The sequence below is a fragment of the Pithys albifrons genome, chromosome 29 (genome assembly GCF_047495875.1).
Source record: "Pithys albifrons albifrons isolate INPA30051 chromosome 29, PitAlb_v1, whole genome shotgun sequence".
In the NCBI taxonomy this organism is placed as follows: Eukaryota; Metazoa; Chordata; class Aves; order Passeriformes; family Thamnophilidae; genus Pithys; species Pithys albifrons.
The window spans coordinates 1,823,594-1,848,115 of record NC_092486.1 but is presented as its reverse complement, the minus strand read 5'-3'; the positions used below and the strand labels follow the sequence as shown (position 1 = coordinate 1,848,115).

Sequence of the window (24,522 nt, the reverse complement as noted above, 5' to 3'; positions counted from 1 at the left end):
GGGGGTGTTCAGCCTGGAGAAGAGGAGGCTCAGAGGTGACCTCAGCACTGTCTGGAATTCCCTGAAGGGAAGTTCTGTCCAGGTGGGGGTTGGTCTCTTCTCCCAGGCACTCAGCAATAGGACAAGGGGGCACGATGGGCTCAAGCTCTGCCAGGGGAAATTGAAGTTGGAGAGCAGAAAGAAATTCTTTGCAGAGAGAGTGCTCAGGGATTGGAATGGGCTGCCCAGAGAGGGGGTGGATTCCCCATCCCTGGAGGGTTTGAACCTGAGCTTGGCCATGGCACTGAGTGCCATGATCTGGTAAAGGGACTGGAGTTGGACCAAGGGTTGGACTTGATGATCTCGGAGGGCTTTTCCAACCCAATCCATTCTGTGATTCTGTGATTTGCTGCTGATGAACTCAGGGGATGTGGAAAATAAAGGAATGAAAACAAAGAAGCTGTAGGAGGAAGTGTCTGTGCCCCGACACCGTGACCTTGCCAGGGTTGTGCCCTCCCCACACCTCAGTTTCCCCATGGCTGAGGCAGGACAAGTGTTGCCTACTGTGCCCAGAGGGTTGGACATTTCCAGTGCTTTTCCTCCCCCCAGGGCTCGGCCCAGGTGACTCTGGTGGGGGGGGACACACCTTGTGCCACAGGGCATTGTGAGCCCCTCGCCCTGCAGGGACAGGACAAGGAGCATTCCGAGCTCCCCACCCCTCAGGGGTGGGGTCAAGGAGCATTCCTGAGGCTGGTGAACAGATTTTGCCCCAGGGTTCCATAAAACCCGGTCAAGGGAACCACTTTCCCTCCTGCTGGGGAGGGCAATGAGCAGGTCAGGTGTTGTTTGTTATTTCATGGCCATAAACTTTATCAGACACGGAAATCGTGGCTGATGGTGCCGCTGGGGAGCTGATAACGGGGAAGCTCCCCTGCAGGGCCCTGTGTCCCTGGTCCTGGGGGCCCCACAGCCTGGGGGGTCTCACCCTGGCCTGGGGGGTCTCACCCTGAGCCTTCCCTCCTGCTGTCACCCCCCAGAGCATCCTGGTGACGTGGACAAAGGGGTTCAAGTGCAGCAGCGTGGAGGGGAAGGACGTGGTGTCGATGCTGCGCAAGTCCATCAAGAAGAGAGGGGTAAGAGGCTGGGCAGGTGTGTCACCTCCTGGGGAGGTGGGGTGGGGGCACACAGATCCCTGGGGCAGGAGACCTTGGCTCCATGGAGATGTTCTGGTGTGTTTTGTTCATGTTGGGTCACACCCTCTCCTGTTCCCACCTTCTCAGGACTTTGACATCGACATCGTGGCCGTGGTGAATGACACGGTGGGGACCATGATGACCTGTGGCTACGATGACCACAACTGTGAGGTTGGGCTCATTGTTGGTGAGTGAGAGCAAGGGGGTCCATCCCTCCAGGAACTCCAGAGGGGCATCCTCCTTGCAAGCTTTGGGGTCTTTGTGGGGAAAAACACAAGAGGGGGATGTCAGTGTTGGAAAACTGGTATCTCGGTGTTTGTTTGCTTCCTTCACTGTATTGGTGCATTGGGCCAAGTGGGAATGTGGGATGGTGGGAATGAGGGATGGTGGGAATGAGGAATAATGGGAATGAGGGATGGTGGGAATGAGGGATGGTGGGAATGAGGGATGGTGGGAATGAGGGATGGTGGGAATGAGGGATGATGGGAATGAGGGATGGTGGGAATGAGGGATGGTGGGAATGAGGGATGGTGGGAATGAGGGATGGTGGGAATTAGGGATGGTGGGAATGAGGGATGGTGGGACTAGAGGATGGTGGGAATGAGGGATGGTGGGAATGAGGGATGGTGGGAATGAGGGATGATGGGAATGAGAGATGGTGGGAATGAGGGATGATGGAAATGAGGGATGGTGGGACTGGAGGATGGTGGGAATAAGGGATAATGGGAATGAGGGATCGTGGGACTGGAGGATGGTGGGAATGAGGGATGGTGGGAATGAGGGGTGGTGGGAATGAGGGATGGTGGGACTGGAGGATGGTGGGAATGAGGGATGGTGGGAATGAGGGACGGTGGGAATGAGGGATGGTGGGACTGGAGGATGGTGGGAATGAGGGATGGTGGGAATGAGGGATGGTGGGAATGAGGGACGGTGGGAATGAGGGATGGTGGGACTGGAGGATGGTGGGAATGAGGGATGGTGGGAATGAGGGATGGTGGGAATGAGGGATGGTGGGAATGAGGGATGGTGGGAATGAAGGCAAGGCAGTGTCCTCACTCGCCGTGCCCCATGCCTGGCCCAGGTACCGGTACCAACGCCTGCTACATGGAGGAGATGAGGCACATTGACCTGGTGGAAGGGGACGAGGGCAGGATGTGCATCAACATGGAGTGGGGAGCGTTCGGTGACGACGGCGTCCTCAACGACATCCGCACCGAGTTCGACCGTGAGATCGACATGGGCTCGCTCAACCCTGGCAAACAACTGTGAGCACATTCTTGGCCCGGGCTCGTGGTTTGCTCAGCATTGTCCATCCTCCCACCAGGGAGGTCACCCCAGCTAACTGGGTCACCGTGTCCTCTGCCACTGGTGCAGAGAGGGGCTGTATCACCAACCAGGCTCGTCCATCCCACCCCCTGCCCTCGTGCCATGCTGATTCCTGTCCCCTTCTGGCCAGCAGAGTCATCTGCCAGCCCAGGCAAACACCCCCACCTAATGTCCACACCCCAGTCCTACAGATCTCCCCTTCCCCACGTGGCTGTTGGCAGCGTGGGAGGAACTCTGGGGGCACTCAGCAAACTGAGCCCCTTCAGGTGGCCACAAATTCTCCTTTCAGAGCAATGGTCGTGTCCACAGGGCTTCATATTCTCAGTGATGGGCTAAGCTGCTCTGGGAGGGGATTACCTGGATTCCATTTGGGAATGGGAGGCTGCCAACAGGTTTTCAGGTCAACCTGTGGCCACCTCGTGGCACACACAGCCAAACACAGGCATCGTTCAGGCTGGAGAAGAGGAGGCCTGGGGGGCCTTATGGGGAGGACAGGAGGTTTAGGTTGGGTATTAGGGGGAATTTGTTCTCTGAAAGGGTGGTCAGGTTTGGAACTGGCTGCCCAGAGCGATGGCTCAGAGGTGACCTCAGCACTGTCTGGAACTGCCTGAAGGAAGTTGTGGCCAGCTGGGGGTTGGTCTCTTCTCCCAGGCACTCAGCAATAGGACAAGGGGGCACGATGGGCTCAAGCTCTGCCAGGGGAAATTGAAGTTGGAGAGCAGAAAGAAATTGTTTGCAGAGAGAGTGCTCAGGGATTGGAATGGGCTGCCCAGAGAGGGGGTGGATTGCCCATCCCTGGAGGGTTTGAACCTGAGCTTGGCCGTGGCACTGAGTGCCATGATCTGGTAAAGGGACTGGAGTTGGACCAAGGGTTGGACTTGATGATCTCAGAGGGCTTTTCCAACCCAATCCGTTCTGTGATTCTATGATGGTGTCACCATCTCTGGGTAGATTTAAAAGCCATGTGGATGTGGCCCCTGGGGACATGGGTTAGTGGTGACTTTGAGAAGTGCTGGGGGAATGGTTGGGCTCACTGATTTTGGAGGGCTTTTCCAACCTGAGCCATTCCATGATTCCATCCCTGTGGGCAGGTTTGAGAAGATGATCAGTGGGATGTACATGGGGGAGCTGGTCAGACTCATCCTGGTGAAGATGACCAAGGAAGGGCTGTTGTTTGGGGGAAGGCTCACACCAGACCTGCTCACCACCGGCCACTTCGAGACCAGATACGTCTCTGCCATTGAGAAGTAAGTCAGATCCGTGGGGTTTCCTGGTCCCACCCCACCTTCTGCCCCACCTGGGTCATGATTCTCCACCCCACCACACAAACCCATCCCAGCCCACAGCACAAACTGCATTCCCATGAGCAGACCCTTTTCTGGGGCCATGATCCTCCACCCCTCTCACGACCCCTGATCTCCACAGACACAGTTCTCAGTTGGACCTTTGAGGGGCTTTTCAGGGGCTTCAACCCCTGCCATTAAATAAATCATTTGACTGCATCTCATTTTATGTGGGTTTCACTGGTAGTTTTTCCTCAGTCCTCTTCATCATGGGTTACAGTAGTTGTGGAGAGAAGGGAAGAGGAGCAGAAGAAGGGAAAAAGGGGGAGAAGGTCCAACTATGTTTACATTAACAATATTTAAAACTATTCTTGCACAAGGATATTCAAGTTTCAGGAGGGACTCTATTCAGAGCTGCTTTTTCCCACAGTTCCACACAATCTTAAAACCTACACACACCCTGCAAACCACCCAATATCACCCAGCTACAGCTAATTATTAAGTAATACCCATTTCCTAAAAATTGCTGGATCTAAACCATCTTAATGCAACTTATTTTAACTTTATAAAAGAGATCTTTTGATGTTATGCCACAGAGTTTCTGTAGCTTCTTTTCTCACTTCTGCACCAGCTCAAGGTCTCTGGACAAATTCCATTCTTATCTGAGCAGCACCTGCAAACTTGTCTTTGGTTTGCCAGCCTGACATGTATGAATCCCACCCCACCCCACCACCCAAACCCAGCCCAGCCCACGGCACAAGGCACATTCCCAGGGGCTGACCCTTTTCTGGAGTCATGATTCTCCACCCCATCACCCAAACCCACCCCATTCCACGGCACAAGGCACATTCCCAGGGGCAGACCCTTTTCTGGGTTCATTATTCTCCATCCCACCACACAAACCCACCCCATTCCATGGCACAAGCTGCATTTCCAGGGATAGATCCTTTTTTGGGGTCATGATTCTCCACCCCACCACACAAATCCACCCCACCTCACAGCACAATCCACATTTCCAGGGATAGACCCTTTTCTGGGGTCGAGATTCTCCACCCCACCACCCAAGCCCACCCCACCCCACAGCACAAGCCACATTCCCAGGGGCAGACCCTTTTTTGGGGTCATGATCCTTCACCCCATCACCCAAACCCAGCCCACCCCACGGCACAAGGCACATTCCCAGGAGTAGACCCTTTTCTGGGGTCATGATTCTCCACCCCACTGTGGAAACCCACCCCACCCCACACCAAAAGCCACATTCCCAGGGGCAGACCTTTCTCTGGGTTCATTATTCTCCATCCCACCACACAAACCCACCCCATTCCATGGCACAAGCTGCATTTCCAGGGATAGATCCTTTTTTGGGGTCATGATTCTCCACCCCACCACACAAATCCACCCCACCTCATGGCACAATCCACATTCCCAGGGGTAGACCCTTTTCTGGGGTCGAGATTCTCCACCCCACCACCCAAGCCCACCCCACCCCACAGCACAAGCTGCATTTCCAGGGATAGACCCTTTTTTGGGGTCATGATTCTCCATCCCACTGCACAAATCCACCCCACTCCATGGCAGAAGCCACATGCCCAGGAGTAGACCCTTTCTGGGGTCATGATTCTCCACCCCACCACACAAACCCAGCCCACCTCACGGCACAAGGCACATTCCCAGGGGCTGACCCTTTTCTGGGGTCGAGATTCTCCATCCCACTGTGCAAACCCACCCCATCCCACGGCACAAGCCGCATTCCCAAGACCCTTTTCTGTGCTCACAGGGAGAAGGAAGGGCTGCAGAAGGCCCAGGAGATCCTGAGCAAGCTGGGGCTGGAGCCATCCCACGAGGACTGCCTGGCCACCCTGCGCATCTGCCAGATCGTGTCGACGCGCTCGGCCAGCCTGTGCGGGGCCACCCTCGCCGCCGTCCTGCGCCGCATCAAGGACAACAAGGGCGTGGAGAGGCTGCGCTCCACCGTCGGAGTGGATGGCTCTGTCTACAAGAAACACCCCCAGTGAGACCCTGGGGACACAGGGATGGGGTGGGGATGGGGAGGGGGGACAGACTGTGCTCCACCGTCGGAGTGGATGGCTCTGTCTACAAGAAACACCCCCAGTGAGACCCTGGGGACACAGGGATGGGGTGGGGATGGGGAGGGGGGACAGACTGTGCTCCACCGTCGGAGTGGATGGCTCTGTCTACAAGAAACACCCCCAGTGAGAACCCAGGGGGGACTTGGGGATGGGATGGGGATGGGGAGGGGGACAGCCTGTGCTCCACCGTTGAAGTGGATGGCTCTGTCTACAAGAAACACCCCCAGTGAGAACCCAGGGGGGACTTGGGGATGGGATGGGGATGGGGAGGGGGACAGCCTGTGCTCCACCGTCGGAGTGGATGGCTCTGTCTACAAGAAACACCCCCAGTGAGGCCCTGGGAACACAGGGATGGGATGGGGAGGGGGAGGGGGACAGGGTGGGGACAGACTGTGCTCCACTGTCGGAGTGGATGGCTCTGTCTACAAGAAACACCCCCAGTGAGACCCTGGGGTGATTTGGGGATGAGGAGGGGGACAGGGTGGGGACAGGCTGCACTCCACCATCAGAGTGGATGGCTCTGTCTACAAGAAACACCCCCAAGTGAGACCCTGGGGACACAGGGATGGGGTGGGGATGGGGAGGGGGGACAGGCTGCGCTCCACCGTCGGAGTGGATGGCTCTGTCTACAAGAAACACCCCCAGTGAGAACCCATGGGGGGACTTGGGGATGGGATGGGGATGGGGAGGGGGACAGGCTGCGCTCCACCGTCGGAGTGGATGGCTCTGTCTACAAGAAACACCCCCAGTGAGACCCTGGGGGGACGTGGGGATGGGGAGGGGGACAGGATGGGGACAGACTGCGCTCCACCGTCGGAGTGGATGGCTCTGTCTACAAGAAACACCCCCAGTGAGGCCCTGGGGGCACAGGGATGGAGTGGGGATGGGGAGGGGGACAGGGTGGGGACAGGCTGTGCTCCACTGTTGGAGTGGATGGCTCTGTCTACAAGAAACACCCCCAGTGAGACCCCGGGGTGACTTGGGGATGGGATGGGGATGGCGAGGGGGACAGCCTGTGCTCCACCGTTGAAGTGGATGGCTCTGTCTACAAGAAACACCCCCAGTGAGAACCCAGGGGGGACTTGGGGATGGGGAGGGGGACAGGGTGGGGACAGGCTGCGCTCCACTGTGGGAGTGGATGGCTCTGTCTACAAGAAACACCCCCAGTGAGACCCTGGGGACACAGGGATGGGGTGGGGATGGGGAGGGCGACAGGGTGGGGACAGACTGTGCTCCACTGTCGGAGTGGATGGCTCTGTCTACAAGAAACACCCCCAGTGAGACCCTGGGGTGATTTGGGGATGAGGAGGGGGACAGGGTGGGGACAGGCTGCGCTCCACCATCAGAGTGGATGGCTCTGTCTACAAGAAACACCCCCAAGTGAAACCCTGGGGACACAGGGATGGGGTGGGGATGGGGAAAGGGACAGGATGGGGACAGGGAGAGAGAAAGGGATGGGGACATGGAGAAAGACAGGGATGGGGACATGGACAGAGAGAGGGATGGGGAGAGGGAAAGGGATGGGGATAGGGGTGGGGGCAGAGATGGGGACAGGGAGAGGGACAGGGATGGGGACAGGAAGAGGGTCAGGGATTGGGCCAGGGATGAGGAAAGGGAGAGGGATGGGGGTGGGGACAGGGATATGGACAGAGATGAGGACAGGGAGAGGGAGAAGGATGGGGATAAGGGTGGAGACAGGGACGGGGACAGGGAGAGGGAGAGGGATGGCAACAGGGAGAGGGATGGGGATGGGGACAGGGAGTGGGAAAGGGATGGGGACAGGGAGAGGGACTGCAGATCTGCTCCTGCCCACAGCACAATCAGAGCATCTCCAAATACCCCCGTGCCAGGGCATCCCCAGAGTGTCCCACTGCCTGTGTGGCACACTCAGGTCCCTTCTCTCCCCCCTCCTCCCCCGCAGCTTCGCGCGGCGGCTCCACAAGACGGTGCGGAAGCTGCTGCCGGACTGCGAGATCCGGTTCATCCGCTCGGAGGACGGGAGCGGCAAAGGGGCAGCCATGGTGACAGCCGTGGCATACAGGCTGGATGCCCAGCACAAGGCCCGGCAGAAGATTCTGGAGCCCTTCAAGCTGAGCCACGAGCAGCTGCTGGAGGTGAAGGAGAGGATGAGGATGGAGATGGAGAAAGGGCTGGGCAAGGAGACGCACGAGGAGGCAACGGTGAAAATGCTGCCCACCTACGTGTGCTCAACTCCTGATGGCACAGGTGGTGTATCCTGTGTGTAAATCTACATATGTCCTGTGTGTCAGGCCGTGTGTGTCCTCCTCCTGCTGCTCCTGAGGTCCTTGGGAAGGGCTGGGACCTTTGCCATGGCTGGTTCCCTCTTTGTGGTGGGAGTGGCACAAACCTCCAGCAGGAGCCGGAGCCACGGAGCCTGCAGGACGTTCTGCACCTGGCTCAGCACAAAGCCTGGGTTTTTTTTCTGTGGTTTTTCCCACCACGGGACTCTTCCCCACCCTCATCCTGGGGATGAGGTGGTTCTGCTCCTGGTTCTGCCTGTGGCTTGGGCCAGGAGCCTGACCTTGGTTTGAAACCTGTGCAGAGCCAGCAGTTGGATTTCAGTGATCCTTGTGGGTCCCTTCCAACTCAGAATATTCCACGGTTCCATCATTCTAAGCCTCATCATCACCTCTCCATCACCTTCCTACCTGCACTCCCTGCTCTCCATTCCCATCCACATCTCCGTTTCCAGCCCTCTCCCAGCAAGAGGGCAGGTCTGTGCCACATTCTGGGTGCTCCATGCTGGGATCATTCCTGATGATCCTCTCTTGGATTGCAGAAAAGGGAGATTTCCTGGCCCTGGACCTGGGAGGGACCAACTTCCGTGTGCTGCTGGTGCGTGTCCGGAACGGGATGCGACGCGGCGTGGAGATGCACAACAAGATCTACTCCATCCCCGTGGAGATCATGCAGGGGACAGGAGAGGAGGTCAGGAGGGGCACCTGGAGAGGGGAAAGGTGGCTGGGACAGGGCTGAGCACAGAGCTGGGTTTGCCTTTGCAGGAGTGGGGAAGGCTGGTCCTGCCTTAGAGCAGCGAGCCCAGCCCAAGGCTCTGAGTTTGGGAAGCTGGAGGTTGGTTGTTAGGTTAGAAATGGTGTTATTCCCATACATGACACAACCTCCCCAAATCCCACACACTCCACAAGGACAGATAAGTCTCATCCCTGTTTCCCAGAGAGGGAAACCACAACACAAGCAGGGAAAGATGTCTCCAGAGTCTTATTTGGAAAGAGTTTTGCAAACCACTCCAGGCAGTGCTTGGGGACTGGGAGTATCTCCTGCAAATGGGCTCAGGGGATCCCTTGCACAGGGACCTGATTCCTGTGTCACTCCAGGGAAATTGGTCACCTCCCTGCTGGCCCCTGTCCCTCCTGGGGCCTGCCAGGTGGGGGTTTTGCAGGGATATGGCCACAGTGTGGGTGGGGAAGAGGGTGAAAAAGGGGCTTTTTGGGGTTGCTCACGTCCCACGGTGCAGCTGAGGAGTGTCCCGCTCCATTCAAAGTCCTGGGAATGGATTTGAACATTCCAACAGGCCTGGGAATGGGCTGGAATCCCCAGCAGGTCAGGCAGGCTGGCACCCAGTGTGGCTCAGACTGTGGTGGTAACATCTCCTTTTGTCTTTGCTCATCCAAAGCTCTTTGACCACATTGTCCACTGCATCTCCGACTTCCTGGAATACATGGGCATGAAGGGCGTGTCTCTCCCACTCGGCTTCACCTTCTCCTTCCCTTGCCAGCAGAACAACCTGGATGAGGTAACCCCCACCCTCCTGCCATCCATGCCCTCTCCCTGGCTGTGCCTCCCACCTCGTGTCCTGGGGGATTCACTGGGGGGTTTTTCCCACTCCAGGGAATTCTGCTGAAGTGGACAAAGGGCTTCAAGGCGACGGGCTGTGAGGGGGAGGACGTGGTGGGGCTGCTGAAGGAGGCGATCCACCGGAGAGAGGTGAGCGGGCACGGGGCGGGGAGGCTCCACATCCCTTGGCATCTTTAATTGGGCTGTAAAACTAATTACCGGCTGAGCTCACGGCTAATGAGTGTCAGGGTTTTCACAGCCGCCCTTACTCACCACCTGAGGTTGGATTTCCAGCCCCTGGAGCTACAAGCTGGCTCCTGGCCAGGGCTGGAGAAGACTTGTCTGGTCAGGACTCAGGGAGGCAGCGGCTCCTTTCCTTGGCACAGACCACCCTGAGCTCCTGGCAGGGCTGACCCTGCCCCTGTGCAGCTGGAGGGGTCTGAGCTCTGAGTGTCACCTGCAGCCAGGTGGGGTGTCCATGCTGGGGGGCTGATGGAGGACAGGCAGTGACAGGACAAGGGGGGGGTGGTTTTAAACTAAAAGAGGAGAGATTTAGGTTGGATATGAGGAAAGAATCCTTCCCTGTGAGGGTGGGCAGGCCCTGGCACAGGGTGCCCAGGGAAGCTGTGGCTGCTCCATCCCTGGAAGTGTCCAAGGCCAGGCTGGAGCAACCTGAGACAGTGGAAGGTGTCCCTGCCCATGGCAAGGAGTAGAATGAGATGATCTTTAAGGTCCCTTCCAGCACAAACCATTGTGGGATCCTCTGACTCCCACACAAACCATTGTGGGATCCTCTGACTCCCACACAAACCATTGTGGGATCCTCTGACTCTCACCCAAACCATTATGGGATCCTCTGACTCCCACACAAACCATTTGGGATCCTCTGACTCCCACCCAAACCATTGTGGGATCCTCTGACTCCCACACAAACCATTTGGGATCCTCTGACTCCCACCCAAACCATTGTGGGATCCTCTGACTCCCACCCAAACCATTGTGGGATCCTCTGACTCCCACACAAACCATTTGGGATCCTCTGACTCCCACACAAACCATTATGGGATCCTCTGACTCCCACCCAAACCATTGTGGGTTCCTCTGACTCCCACACAAACCATTGTGAGATCCTCTGACTCCCACACAAACCATTGTGGGATCCTCTTACTCCCACACAAACCATTTGGGCTCCTCTGACTCCCACCCAAACCATTGTGGGATCCTCTGACTCCCACACAAACCATTATGGGATCCTCTGACTCCCACCCAAACCATTGTGGGATCCTCTGACTCCCACACAAACCATTTGGGATTCTCTTGACTCCCACCCAAACCATTATGGGATCCTCTGACTCCCACCCAAACCATTGTGGGATCCTCTGATTCCCACCCAAACCATTATGGGATCCTCTGAGTCCCACCCAAACCATTGTGGGATCCTCTGACTCCCACCCAAACCATTGTGGGATCCTCTGACTCCCACCCAAACCATTGTGGGATCCTCTGACTCCCACACAAACCATTTGGATTCCTCTGACTCCCACACAAACCATTGTGGGATCCTCTGACTCCCACCCAAACCATTGTGAGATCCTCTGACTCCCACACAAACCATTTGGGATCCTCTGACTCTCACCCAAACCATTTGGATTCCTCTGACTCCCACACAAACCATTGTGGGATCCTCTGACTCCCACCCAAACCATTGTGGGATCCTCTGACTCCCAGACAAACCATTGTGGGATCCTCTGACTCTCACCCAAACCATTGTGAGATCCTCTGACTCCCAGACAAACCATTTGGGATCCTCTGACTCCCAGACAAACCATTTGGGATCCTCTGACTCCCACCCAAACCATTGTGGGATCCTCTGACTCCCACCCAAACCATTGTGAGATCCTCTGACTCCCAGACAAACCATTGTGGGATCCTCTGACTCCCACACAAACCATTTGGGATTCTCTTGACTCCCACCCAAACCATTGTGGGATCCTCTGACTCCCACCCAAACCATTGTGGGATCCTCTGACTCCCAGACAAACCATTTGGGATCCTCTGACTCCCACACAAACCATTGTGGGATCCTCTGACTCCCACCCAAACCATTGTGGGATCCTCTGACTCCCACACAAACCATTGTGGGATCCTGTGACTCCCACCCAAACCATTGTGGGATCCTCTGACTCCCACACAAACCATTGTGGGATCCTCTGACTCCCACCCAAACCATTGTGGGATCCTCTGACTCCCACACAAACCATTTGGGTTCCTCTGATTCCCACACAAACCATTGTGGGATCCTCTGACTCCCACCCAAACCATTGTGGGATCCTCTGTCTCTCACCCAAACCATTTGGGATCCTCTGACTCCCACACAAACCATTTGGGATCCTCTGACTCCCACACAAACCATTTGGGATCCTCTGACTCCCACCCAAACTATTGTGGGATCCTCTGACTCCCACACAAACCATTTGGGATTCTCTTGACTCCCACCCAAACCATTGTGGGATCCTCTGACTCCCACCCTTGCAGACAAGTCCCTTTCCCAGCTGTGGGAGCAGCCATGGCAGGAATTCGGAGCCCTCCAGGAATAACCTGTGCAATCCATCCCTCTGCAGGAGTTCGACCTGGACGTGGTGGCCGTGGTGAACGACACGGTTGGCACCATGATGACCTGTGGCTATGAGGATCCCTACTGTGAAGTTGGGCTGATAGTGGGTGAGGACTCAAACCCCTCGTGGCCCCACACCTGCCCCAGGGATGCAGGAGGTGTCCATGGGCTCTTATCCCTCTGCTCCCCTCCACAGGCACGGGCAGCAATGCCTGCTACATGGAGGAGATGAGGAACGTGGAGCTGGTGGAAGGGGACGAGGGCAGGATGTGTGTGAACATGGAGTGGGGAGCCTTTGGAGACAGCGGCTGCTTGGATGACGTGCGGACGGAGTTCGACGTGGCTGTGGATGAGCTGTCCCTCAACCCCGGCAAGCAGAGGTGGGTGGTGGCTTTGGGGGGCTGCAAGGGACCCCTGACGAGGCTGGGGGTCCAGGAGTGGCTCTGCCCCACCAACCCCTTGGTGGAGCATCAGAGGATGATGAGCAGGGCAGAGCTTGGCTTTGGAACACACCGAGGTGTCCCTTGTGCCATGGAACACACTGAGGTGTCTTTTGTGCCATGGAACACACCAAGGTGTCCCTTGGAACACACCAAGGTGTCCCTTGTGCCATGGAATACACTGAGGTGTCCCTTGGAAAACACTGAGGTGTTCTTTGTGCCTTGGAACACACCAAGGTGTCCCTTGTGCCTTGGAACACACCAAGGTGTCCCTTGGAACACACCAAGGTGTCTTTTGTTTCATGGAACACACCAAGGTGTCTTTTGTTTCATGGAACACACCGAGGTGTCCCTTGTGCCATGGAATACACTGAGGTGTCCCTTATCCCTTGGAGCACACCAAGGTGTCCCTTATGCCTTGGAACATACTGAGGTGTCCTTTGGAGCACACCAAGGTGTCCCTTGTCCCTTGGAACACACCAAGGTGTCCTTTGTGCCATGAACACACCAAGGTGTCCCTTGTCCCTTGGAACACACCAAGGTGTCCTTTGTGCCATGAACACACCAAGGTGTCCCTTGTCCCTTGGAACACACCAAGGTGTCCCTTGGAGCACACTGAGGTGTCCCTTGTCCCTTGGAACACACTGAGGTGTCCCTTGGAACACGCTTGAGGTGTCCCTTATCCCTTGGAACACCCTGAGGTGTCCTTTGTGCCTTGGAACACACTGAGGTGTCCCTTGTGTGATGAAACACCCTGAGGTGTCCTTTGTGCCATGAACACACCAAGGTGTCCCTTGTCCCTTGGAACACACCAAGGTGTCCCTTGGAGCACACTGAGGTGTCCCTTGGAACACGCTTGAGGTGTCCCTTATCCCTTGGAACACCCTGAGGTGTCCTTTGTGCCTTGGAGCACACTGAGGTGTCCCTTGTCCCTTGGAACACACTGAGGTGTCCCTTGGAACACGCTTGAGGTGTCCCTTATCCCTTGGAACACCCTGAGGTGTCCCTTGTCCCTTGGAACACACCAAGGTGTCCCTTGGAGCATACTGAGGTGTCCCTTGGAACACGCTTGAGGTGTCCCTTATCCCTTGGAACACCCTGAGGTGTCCTTTGTGCCTTGGAGCACACTGAGGTGTCCCTTGTCCCTTGGAACACGCTTGAGGTGTCCCTTATCCCTTGGAACACCCTGAGGTGTCCTTTGTGCCTTGGAACACACTGAGGTGTCCCTTGTGTGATGAAACACACGGAGGTGTCCTTTGTGCCATGGAACACACTGAAGTGTCCCTTGTCCCCTGCCCATGGGATGGGGCTGCACTGCTGGGCTTGCTCCAGGGGCTTGCACCAAAGGCACCTGGCAGAGCTGGGATCCCCACCCACACCCAGTGTCCCCTCTCATCCCGATGTCCATCCTCGTCCTCTCCTTCCCAGGTTTGAGAAGATGATCAGTGGGATGTACCTGGGGGAGATCGTGCGCAACATCCTGATGGATTTCACCAAGCGAGGGCTGCTCTTCCGGGGACGGATCTCGGAGAGGCTGAAGACCAGAGGGATCTTTGAGACCAAGTTCCTGTCCCAGATAGAGAGGTGAGGCCCAGAGATGGAGTTTGGGGGAAGCATTTCCAAGGCTGGTGAGAAGTCCCAGCACTGGGTCTGGAGCCAGGATGACCCAGGGTGGTGCCACACAGATAATTCAGCAGAGGCCACGTGGTTCTGGCAGCTCCAGCATGGAGAGATGAGGAGACTGTCTGGGGTGGGCAGAACAGATGTCTCTTTATCCTCTGCCCTGGGAAGAGAAAGGTCATGGGTGTCACGCTCTGAGTGGATGGCTTTGTCCTGGAATAGCCTCTCTGATGAGGATGTCACCCCAGGGCCACACCCAGCTCTGAAAGCTGAGCTTGGAGGGGGCTGAAGAGCTGCTGTGACCCACACCCTGAGCCTCTGTGACCCACACCATGAGCCTCTGGGCTCTGTGGGACACAGGCAAGGGCAGGGCACCCACAGCTCCAAGTTGCTCCTTCTCCTAATGCCACCCATGCCCTCACCCTGGGGCCACACTCAGCTCTGAATGCTGAGCTTGAAGGGGGCTGAAGAACTGCTGTGACCCACACCCTGAGCCTCTGTGACCCACACCATGAGCCTCTGGGCTCTGTGGGGTTCAGACAAGGACGGGACAGCCACAGCTCCAAGTTGCTCCTTCTCCTAATGCCACCCATACCCTCACCCCAGGGATGCACCCAGCTCTGAATGCTGAGCTTGGAGGGGGCTGCAGAGCCACTGTGACCCACACCCCGAGCCTCTGTGACCCACTCCATGATCCTCTGGGTTCTGTGGGGTGTAGACAAGGATGGGACAGCCACAGCTCCAGGTTGCTCCATCTCCTGAGCCTCTGGGCTCTGTGGGGTTCAGACAAGGACGGGGCAGCCACAGCTCCAAGTTGCTCCTTCTCCTAACATCACCCATGCCCTCACCCCAGGACTGTACCCAGCTCTGAAAGCTGAGCTTGGAGAGGGCTGCAGAGCCACTGTGACCCACACTCTGAGCCTCTGTGACCCACTCCATGATCCTCTGGGCTCTGTGGGGTTCAGACAAGGATGGGACAGCCACAGCTCCAAGTTGCTCCTTCTCCTAACATCACCCATGCCCTCACCCCAGGACTGTACCCAGCTCTGAAAGCTGAGCTTGGAGAGGGCTGCAGAGCCACTGTGACCCACACCACGAGCCTCTGGGACACAGGCAAGGGCAGGGCAACCACAGCTCCAAGTTGCTCCATCTCCTAATGCCACCCATGCCCTCACCCCAGGGATGCACCCAGCTCTGAAAGCTGAGCTTGGAGAGGGCTGCAGATCCCCTATGACCCACACCATGAGCCTCTGTGACCCACTCCATGATCCTCTGGGCTCTGTGGGGTGCAGGCAAGGATGGGGCAGCCACAGCTCCAGGTTGCTCCATCTCCTGAGCCTCTCTCTGGGCTCTGTGGGACACAGGCAGGGACGGGGCAGCCACAGCTCCAGGTTTCTCTGTCTCCTGATCCTCTGGGCTCTGTGGGACACAGGCAGGGATGGGGCAGCCACAGCTCCAGGTTTCTCTGTCTCCTGATCCTCTGGGCTCTGTGGGACACAGGCAGGGACGGGGCAGCCACAGCTCCAAGTTGCTCCATCTCCTGATCCTCTGGGCTCTGTGGGACGCAGGCAAGGACGGGGCAGCCACAGCTCCAGGTTGCTCCATCTCCTGAGCCTCTCTCTGGGCTCTGTGGGACACAGACAGGGATGGGGCAGCCACAGCTCCAGGTTTCTCTATGTCCTGATCCTCTGGGCTCTGTGGGACACAGGCAGGGATGGGGCAGCCACAGCTCCAAGTTGCTCCTTCTCCTGATCCTCTGGGCTCTGTGGGGTTCAGACAAGGACAGGGCAGCCACAGCTCCAGGTTGCTCCTTCTCCTGATCCTCTGGGCTCTATGGGGTTCAGACAAGGACGGGGCAGCCACAGCTCCAGGTTTCTCTATGTCTTGATCCTCTGGGCTCTGTGGGACACAGGCAGGGACGGGACAGCCACAGCTCCAGGTTTCTGTATCTCCTGATCCTCTCTCTGGACTCTGTGGGACACAGGTGAGGATGGGGCACCCACAGCTCCAAGTTGCTCCATCTCCTGGTCCTCTCTCTGGACTCTGTGGGACACAGACAGGGATGGGGCAGCCACAGCTCCAGGTTTCTCTATCTCCTGATCCTCTGGGCTCTGTGGGACACAGGCAGGGATGGGGCAGCCACAGCTCCAGGTTTCTCTATCTCCTGATCCTCTGGGCTCTGTGGGGTTCAGACAAGGATGGGGCAGCCACAGCTCCAGGTTTCTCTATCTCCTGATCCTTTGGACTCTGTGGGACACAGGCAGGGACAGGACAGCCACAGCTCCGGGTTGCTCCGTGCCCTAACGCCACCCTTGCCCTCCACAGTGACCGCTTGGCGCTGCTGCAGGTGCGCTCCATCCTGCAGCACCTGGGGCTGGAGTCCACGTGCGACGACAGCATCATCGTGAAGGAGGTGTGCGCGGTGGTGGCGCGGCGCGCGGCCCAGCTCTGCGGCGCCGGCATGGCCGCCGTGGTGGACAAGATCCGCGAGAACCGCGGGCTCGACTTCCTCAAGGTCACCGTGGGCGTGGACGGGACGCTCTACAAGCTGCACCCGCAGTGAGTGGCTCTGGGGTCTGGGGTTGGGCTCCAGGGGGGCATCATCTGAACACCTTGGGAAGTTGTGGCAATCAAGGGGAAGGCTCAAGGGGTGGTGGGGAGGATTTGGGGTGTTTTGGGCACTGAGCTGAACTCAGGCACAGCCAGAGCCAGCTGATCACTAAAGGAGGAGGCACGAAGAGGGTAACGCAGCAGGGACCTCCCCCAGTCCCACCAGGTGACCAGATTCAACCAGGACTCCATGGGGATGGAGCAGGTCTGAACCAAGAGGTCAGGCCAGGAGCTGGATCACAAAGGTCCATGGCCACATGAAAATGTGGCCATGCCAGAGCTGAAGGCTGGTGCTGCTGGACAGTGGAGCTCAGACAGGGACTAAAACACTGGGCTGAGCTTAAATAGGGCTCAGGGACCAATGGGCAGAGGGAGGCTCTGCAGACTCCCCCAGGGGAGGCTGGTCAGGGCTGTTGAGGGTTATTGGTGCTCTCAGGACTCAGTGGGACTTGAGAAGGGGCTGGGGTTAGTCCTGAGTGAAGGCATGTTGTGTTTGTGCTGTAACTGTGGGCTTGGGCTGAAGCATGGAGAGTTGGGCTTCCCAAGCCTCATCCCTGGCAGCTCTCTCTCCATCCATCATCCATTCACCCATCCATCCATCCATCCATCCATCCATCCATCCATCCATCCATCCATCCGTCCGTCCATCCATCCGTCCATCCCTCCACCCATTCCTCCATCCACACATCCACTAATTCATCCATCCATCCATCCATCCATCCGTCTGTCCGTCCGTCCGTCCATCCATCCATCCATCCATCCATCCATCCATCCATCCATCCATCCACCCACCCATCTATCCATCCATCCATCCATCTATCCATCCATCCATCCATCCATCCATCCATCCATCCATCCATCCATCCATCCATCCACACATCCACTAATTCATCCACCCACCCACCCATCCATCCATCCATCCATCCATCCATCCATCCATCCATCCATCCATCCACACATCCACTAATTCATCCACCCATCCATCCACCCATCCATCCACCCATCCATCCACCCATCCATCCATCCATCCATCCATCCATCCATCCATCCATCCATCCATCCATCCACCCACTCTCCCTCCCCTCCCTCCCTCCCCTTGGTCTCCGTGTCCCTCTCTGAGTCTCCATGAAGGCCACCCAGTGCTTTGGGGCCGTGCCCTCTCCCCTCCTGCCATTAACCCCCTCCCTCTGGCTGTGCCCGCAGCTTCTCCACCGTCATGCAGGACACCGTGAAGGAGCTGTCCCCGAAGTGTGAGGTGACGTTCCTGCAGTCGGAGGACGGCAGCGGCAAAGGCGCGGCGCTGATCACGGCCGTGGCGTGCCGCATCCGCGAGGCCGGCCAGCGGTAGAGGGAGGCAGCTGTGCCCCAGAGCTTGGTTTCCACAAAACAGGACGTTTCCTCACCCAGCCCCTCCCTCTGTGCACACACTCACACCCCCCCGTCCCCTCCAAGCAGACTCGTAGCTTTACTCGTCCTCCGAGGCGCCACGGTGGGACTGGAGACGCCGTGGGCTCTGTTCCAAGTGTTGTCCCAGGAGTTTCCTTGCATGCCGTAAAACCGCCTGTGGAGCAAAGCTCACAGTGTCTTTTGGCTTCTCCCTGCACTCCCAGGTCGAGCTGGAGCTGTCCCACCCCAGCCCCTGCCACCCCCCAGCTCTCCTCCCACCCCTGCCCTCGTAGGGATAACGCTCAGATAATTCAGACACTGCATCGTCACTTTAATGGTACCTATTTATGTTCGTGTCCGTGCTGTAGAAGCAAAAACCTCTAAGATTGGGCTAAAGACCTCCACTAGTCTTTTACCCTGATCAAGGCTGTGTTATTTCCATGAAAGTCATGGTGACTCTTAAAGCACAGGGTGCAGAGCCCCAGCGGCATCGGAGGTGCCAGTCCCTGCCTGGGTGGGCAGCGCTGGAGACCCCCCTGGGGCCGGCCCAGAGGGGCCCCGGAGCTGCTCCAGCAGAGCACGTGCCTGGAAAGAATTGGGGGTTCAGGGTGGGATCCCATTCCCTGAGCTCTCCCCACCACACCCTGGTGTGTGTTTAGGGTCGTGTCACCCCCCCTGGCCACCACTGTCCCCTCCCTGGCAGGTTGTGGGCACGAGGAGCTGCCACGGGTGGGCACCTCCCCAGTGAGCCCCCAAACTGTCTGCCCTGGTTTGCTTTGTGTCTGTGAGCCAGTTCTGGTCTGCAGCCTTCAGGTGGCACTGGGTTTATACACTGTATATTTATGTTTTAAGAGATCTTTTTTCTGTACATAGTCTTGGGGGGGAGTTGTATGGCTTAGTTTTAATGTCACCTTTTCATGTCAGTGAAGAAATGGGACAGAGTAATTATTTTCTTCTTTTTTTTTTCTCTTGTGTAATTTTTTTTTTTAATTTAAAATTTTCTTGGGGTAGAACTGGAGGAAAAGACCCAAAATTCCTGAGGAGGGTTGGACCAGAGGGTTGGGCATTCTGACTTTACCCCCAGGACAAAAGGGAAAGCAGAAGGCCAGGAGCTGCTGGGTTTAGGCTGGGTTTAACCCTAGGAGAGGTTTGATTTAGTGCCCTGCCCTCCAGGAGTGGGTGAGACCACCCAGGGCTCTCTGCTTGAGCACAGGTGGGATCTCAGCGAGGCACCACCAAAGTGTCCTCCGTGGGGTGACAGGAATTGGTGTCACTTCCTTGCCATGTGGCATCCTCAGGGCTGTCTGGGCATCACTCCTGTGAGACACAGGGATTGGGTTTTTGCCAACATGAAAGTCTGGGTGAACCAAACCCTGCAGGTCTCTGCCCCAGGGAGCAGAGGCCAACAGAGGGTGGGGGGTTTCTGTAAATATTTAGCAAAAGATAATGAAATTCCAGTGATGTACAAAAAAAATAATAACTAATAATCCCCACAAACAGCCCTTCAGATTGGAGGATAGAGTTTTTGTCTATTTTTATGTATATTTTTATACTGCTTGGGGTAACCTCATTACCAAAAGTCTTTCTTCTGTGTTGGGGGTCAAGTTCAGTAGCACAATTTTAAAGCAAAATTCCTCTTTTGGGCATTTTAAATGCTTATTTTTTTATAAGCCTCGAGGCAATTATAACAAATAAAACCTGTGTATAGAAACGATGTAAGAAACCAAGTTTAGTGGAAGTTTTAGAAGATGTCAAATAAATTCCTGAAGGATGATACAGAAATCCTCTAATCTGGTACCAAGCAGTTTTGTGTGATTTTTTTCCTCAGAAAAACCAGCATTTTGCCTACTGGGAAATGGAACCAGAGATGTTTTTAGCTGCTACACTGTGCAGAGTTGCATTAGTGGCTGATTTTACTCTTAGCCAGCTGTTCCCCTTTGGGAATCCATAGAGTTTCCAGCAGTCAGGGAGAGGGACTCTCCACACCAGCAGTTTTGGGGACAGGATGGGAAGGATTGGGATCTGAGCAGCTCTGCTTTTGATTCAGGAGAGGGTGACTGAGAGAGTGAGAGGGGAAGGGGGAGTTGAGCTTGGAGCAAAGGATGGGCTGGAGAGGGGCAGGAAGGATCAGCCCTGAGGTGGAATTCTGGCTGGGCTTGGGCAGAGGGACACACCCCTGGATACCCACCTGGATATCCAGGAGAAAAACTTTTGCTTTGACCCAGAATGAAGCAGGGCCTGGAACGTTCCGTCAGGAGCAATATGGGAAGTGTCACAGGGAACCTGATCCTGGGAGTGCAGATCTGCCCAAGTACCTGATCCTTGGGATTGCTGATCCCTGGGATTGCTGATCCCTGGAGTGCAGATCTGCTCAAGGCACCTGATCCCTGGGATTTCTGATCCCTGGGATTGCTCATCCCTGGAGTGCAGATCTGCCCAAGGCACCTGATCCCTGGAATTGCTGGTCCCTGGAGTGCAGAACTGCCCAAGCACCTGATCCTTGGAGTGCAGATCTGCCCAAGGAACCTGATCCTTGGGATTCCTGATCCTTGGGATTGCTGATCCCTGGAGTGCAGATCTGCTCAAGGAACCTGATCCCTGGGATTCCTGATCCCTGGAGTGCAGATCTGCCCAAGGAACCTGATCCCTGGGATTGCTGATCCCTGGGATTGCTCATCCCTGGAGTGCAGATCTGCCCCAGGAACCTGATCCCTGGGATTCCTGATCCTTGGGATTGCTCATCCCTGGAGTGCAGATCTGCCCAAAGAACCTGATCCTGGGAGTGTAGATCTGCCTGTGGCACCTGATCCCTGGGATTCCTGATCCCTGGGATTGCTGATCCCTGGAGTGCAGATCTGCTCAAGGAACCTGATCCCTGGGATTCCTGATCCCTGGGATTGCTGATCCCTGGAGTGCAGATCTGCCCTCCCCAGGCTCCCAGGAGGGTTCATGGGACCCCTGGAGGGGTCTGTGCTCCTGGTGGGCCCCCAGGAGGTGCTTTCTGTACTGGCTGGGACCTCACGCCACGGGATGTTCTGTGAATGTGTTCAAATGAAGAAGGGAAGATTAAATCCTAATTAATGATATGAAGGGAAGATCAAATCTGTAGGGACAGACAGACAGACTGCTCAGATGGCCTTGCCCAGTCTGTGTCTTCCCTCCAGGAAGAAGTGCTGCTTTGTGGGTTTAGGATGGCTTTGCTTTGCTGAGTTGTTCCCATTTGGATGCATTTTCTTTGCACTCCTGGTGCTCCAGCACCTTCTCTGGCCACACAGGCAGCAGGGAACAGAGTCTGGCCTTTCCTCCCTGGCAGTTCTCTCCTTGTTGCTACTTTGACCAGGATTTTATTGGGCTTTTAATATATATATATATAGACATATATAAACACAATCAGCAAATTATTGAGCGTGGCAGGTGGAATTTGCCTCTTCCCTTCCTGGAACCTGGGGCTGCTGAGGGAGAAGCTCATGCTCAGCCAGCCAAGGTGTGCCAGCTGTATCTGTGGGCACAGACCTCTGGCCCAGAGCAGTTTGACCCGAGATAACTCTGTGCCTGCTCTCCCTTATCAGACAATCCCAACCTGTCCAGCTGTCAGAGAGATAAGGGGGTGAAAGGTCCAAGTGCAGGGCAGGGCAGAGGTGTAAAACTGTGGCAGAAATCCCCGTGCCAGGGTGGTACAAGGTAACAACAGAATAAACTGGAGTGGGCAGCCCTGAGCCCCCACCCTGCCACAACCCCCTCCCCTCCAGCAGGGCAGGAAAATCTCAGTCCAGCATCTGCTTGCTCTGGTTAAAAAATGAAGGCAGAAAGAGGCAATTCCTGGAGAGGGGGCAGCTCTTTCCCTTGTGACATCCCTGAGCAGCCTGAAATCCCTGTGGCCTGAAGCAAAGGAAATGCATCTGGGTGTGGGCACTGGCTCTGTGGGCAGGGGAGTCGTGAAGCCAAAGAGTGTGTGGCTGCACAAGCGAGTGCTGTAGATTCACCTGATGTTGTTCTGTCGTGTTTACAATATTTATTTTTAGCAATTGACTGCAATGATATTATATAGAGGCTTCCTTATTTTTGTACTTTTCATAAACTGTTGCCCCGGTGTGGTGTTGTCCTGCCCAGCTGCCCTGGCCACCACTGCTGCTCCTCCTCAGTGACAATAAAGAGAGAAAAACAACCACCACCCACTGTGGGGATTGTGATGTGGTTTCTGTGCTCCCCTCACCCAGCCCAGCCCAAATTCCCTGCTGCTGGGCCCTGGGAACAGGGAGGAGGCTGGGAAGGGGGGTTTGCTTGCATTGAGGGTCCCACCACAGCCAGGAGGGGCACAGGGAGGCCCAGGGATCCTTCACACATCTGGGAAAGATCACCAGGATGAGTTTCCTGCTCCACATCCCACATCCTCACCATGCTGGAGGGAGGTGGGACTCCAGCACGGGGCACAGGGAGGTCCAGGGATGTCCAGGGATCCTTCCTATCTGGAAAAGGATACCAGAATTGTTTCCTGCTCCACATCCCACATCCTCACCATGCTGGAGGGAGGTGGGACTCCAGCACGGGGCACAGGGAGGTCCAGGGATGTCCAGGGATCCTTCCTATCTGGAAAAGGATACCAGAATTGTTTCCTGCTCCACATCCCACATCCTCACCATGCTGGAGGGAGGTGGGACTCCAGCACGGGGCACAGGGAGGTCCAGGGATGTCCAGGGATCCTTCCTATCTGGAAAAGGATACCAGAATTGTTTCCTGCTCCACATCCCACATCCTCACCATGCTGGAGGGAGGTGGGACTCCAGCACGGGGCACAGGGAGGTCCAGGGATGTCCAGGGATCCTTCCTATCTGGAAAAGGATACCAGAATTGTTTCCTGCTCCACATCCCACATCCTCATCATGCTGGAGGGTGGTGGGACCCTGGCACAGGAAGATCCAGAGATCCTTCATATCTGGGATATCAGGATGAGTTTCCTGCTCCACATCGTGGAGGATGGTGGGACCCCAGCACGGGGCACAGGGAGGTCCAAGGATCCTTCCTATCTGGAAGAGGATAGTTTCCTGCTCCACATCCCATGTCCTCACCACACTGGAGGGTGGTGGGACCCCAGCACAGGGAGGTCCAGGGATCCTTCCTATCTGGAAAAGGTTACCAGGATAACTTTTCCTGCTCCACATCCTGGAGGGTGGTGGGACCCCAGCACGGGGCACAGGGAGGTCCAGGGAAATCCATATCTGGGAAAGGATACCAAGATGATGTTCCTGCTCCACATCCCACATCCTCACCACACTGGAGGGAGGTGGGACCCCAGCACAGGGCAGGGGGAGGTCCAGGGATCCTTCCTATCTGGAAAAAGATAATTTCCAGCTCCACATCCCATGTCCTCACTCTGTTGGAGGGAGGTGGGACCCCAGTACAGAGGACAGGGAGGCCCAGGGATCCTTCCTATCTAGAAAAAGATACCAGGGTGACTTTGCTGCTCCACACCCTGGAGGGTGGTGGGACCCCAGCACAGGGCACAGGGAGGTCCAGGAAAATCCATATCTGGGAAAGGATACCAGGATGAGGTTCTGGCTCTGCATCCTGGAGGGTGGTGAGACCCCAGCACAGGACACAGGGATGTCCAGAGATCCTTCCTATCTGGAAAAAGATACCAGGATGACTTTCCTGCTCCACATCCTCACCATGCTGGAGGGAGGTGAGACCCCAGCACAGGGCAAGAGAAGGTCCAGAGATCCTTCCTATCTGGGATACCGTGATGAGATTCCTGCTCCACACCCTGGAGGGTGGTGGGACCTCAGCATGGGGCACAGGGAGGTCCAGGGATCCTTCCTATCTGGGATACCGTGATGAGATTCCTGCTCCACACCCTGGAGGCTGGTGGGACCTCAGCATGGGGCACAAGGAGGTCCAGGGATCCTTCACATCTGGGAAAGGATACCAGGATGAGGTTCCTGCTCCACATCCCACATCCTCACCCTGCTGGAGTGAGGTGAGACCCCAGCACGGGGCACAGGGAGGTCCAGGGATCCTTCACATCTGGGAAAGGACACCAGGATGACTTTCCTGCTCCACATCCCACGTCCTCACCACACTGCAGGGTGGTGAGATCCCAGCATGGGGTCCCCTTGTCCAGGGTGGGCAGGACAGGAGTCTCTGGGATCCAGGGGTTGAGGGCAGGGC

General features: G+C 56.4%; 1 protein-coding gene across 5 annotated transcripts in view; it reads left to right on the top strand.

Annotated features, from left to right (window-relative positions):
- LOC139683681 (hexokinase-2) overlaps positions 1 to 20,154 on the top strand; it is a 60,336-nt gene extending 40,182 nt beyond the window's left edge. For 2 of the 5 annotated variants that reach the window (XM_071579044.1, XM_071579043.1), the window contains 14 exons: positions 1,017 to 1,112; positions 1,260 to 1,359; positions 2,254 to 2,437; positions 3,590 to 3,745; positions 5,559 to 5,792; positions 7,793 to 8,097; positions 8,672 to 8,820; positions 9,527 to 9,646; positions 9,742 to 9,837; positions 12,309 to 12,408; positions 12,498 to 12,681; positions 14,170 to 14,325; positions 16,687 to 16,920; positions 18,175 to 20,154. In XM_071579044.1, coding sequence (XP_071435145.1) covers positions 1,017 to 1,112; positions 1,260 to 1,359; positions 2,254 to 2,437; positions 3,590 to 3,745; positions 5,559 to 5,792; positions 7,793 to 8,097; positions 8,672 to 8,820; positions 9,527 to 9,646; positions 9,742 to 9,837; positions 12,309 to 12,408; positions 12,498 to 12,681; positions 14,170 to 14,325; positions 16,687 to 16,920; positions 18,175 to 18,319 — 2,259 coding nt within the window. In that variant the 3' untranslated portion in view covers positions 18,320 to 20,154. Of the gene's footprint in view, positions 1 to 1,016; positions 1,113 to 1,259; positions 1,360 to 2,253; positions 2,438 to 3,589; positions 3,746 to 5,558; positions 5,793 to 6,568; positions 6,620 to 6,677; positions 6,722 to 7,122; positions 7,149 to 7,792; positions 8,098 to 8,671; positions 8,821 to 9,526; positions 9,647 to 9,741; positions 9,838 to 12,308; positions 12,409 to 12,497; positions 12,682 to 14,169; positions 14,326 to 16,686; positions 16,921 to 18,174 lie in introns of those variants that run through there. The other 3 variants (XM_071579046.1, XM_071579047.1, XM_071579048.1) reach the window with 3 other exon arrangements.
- The last annotated feature ends 4,368 nt before the right edge of the window (positions 20,155 to 24,522 follow it).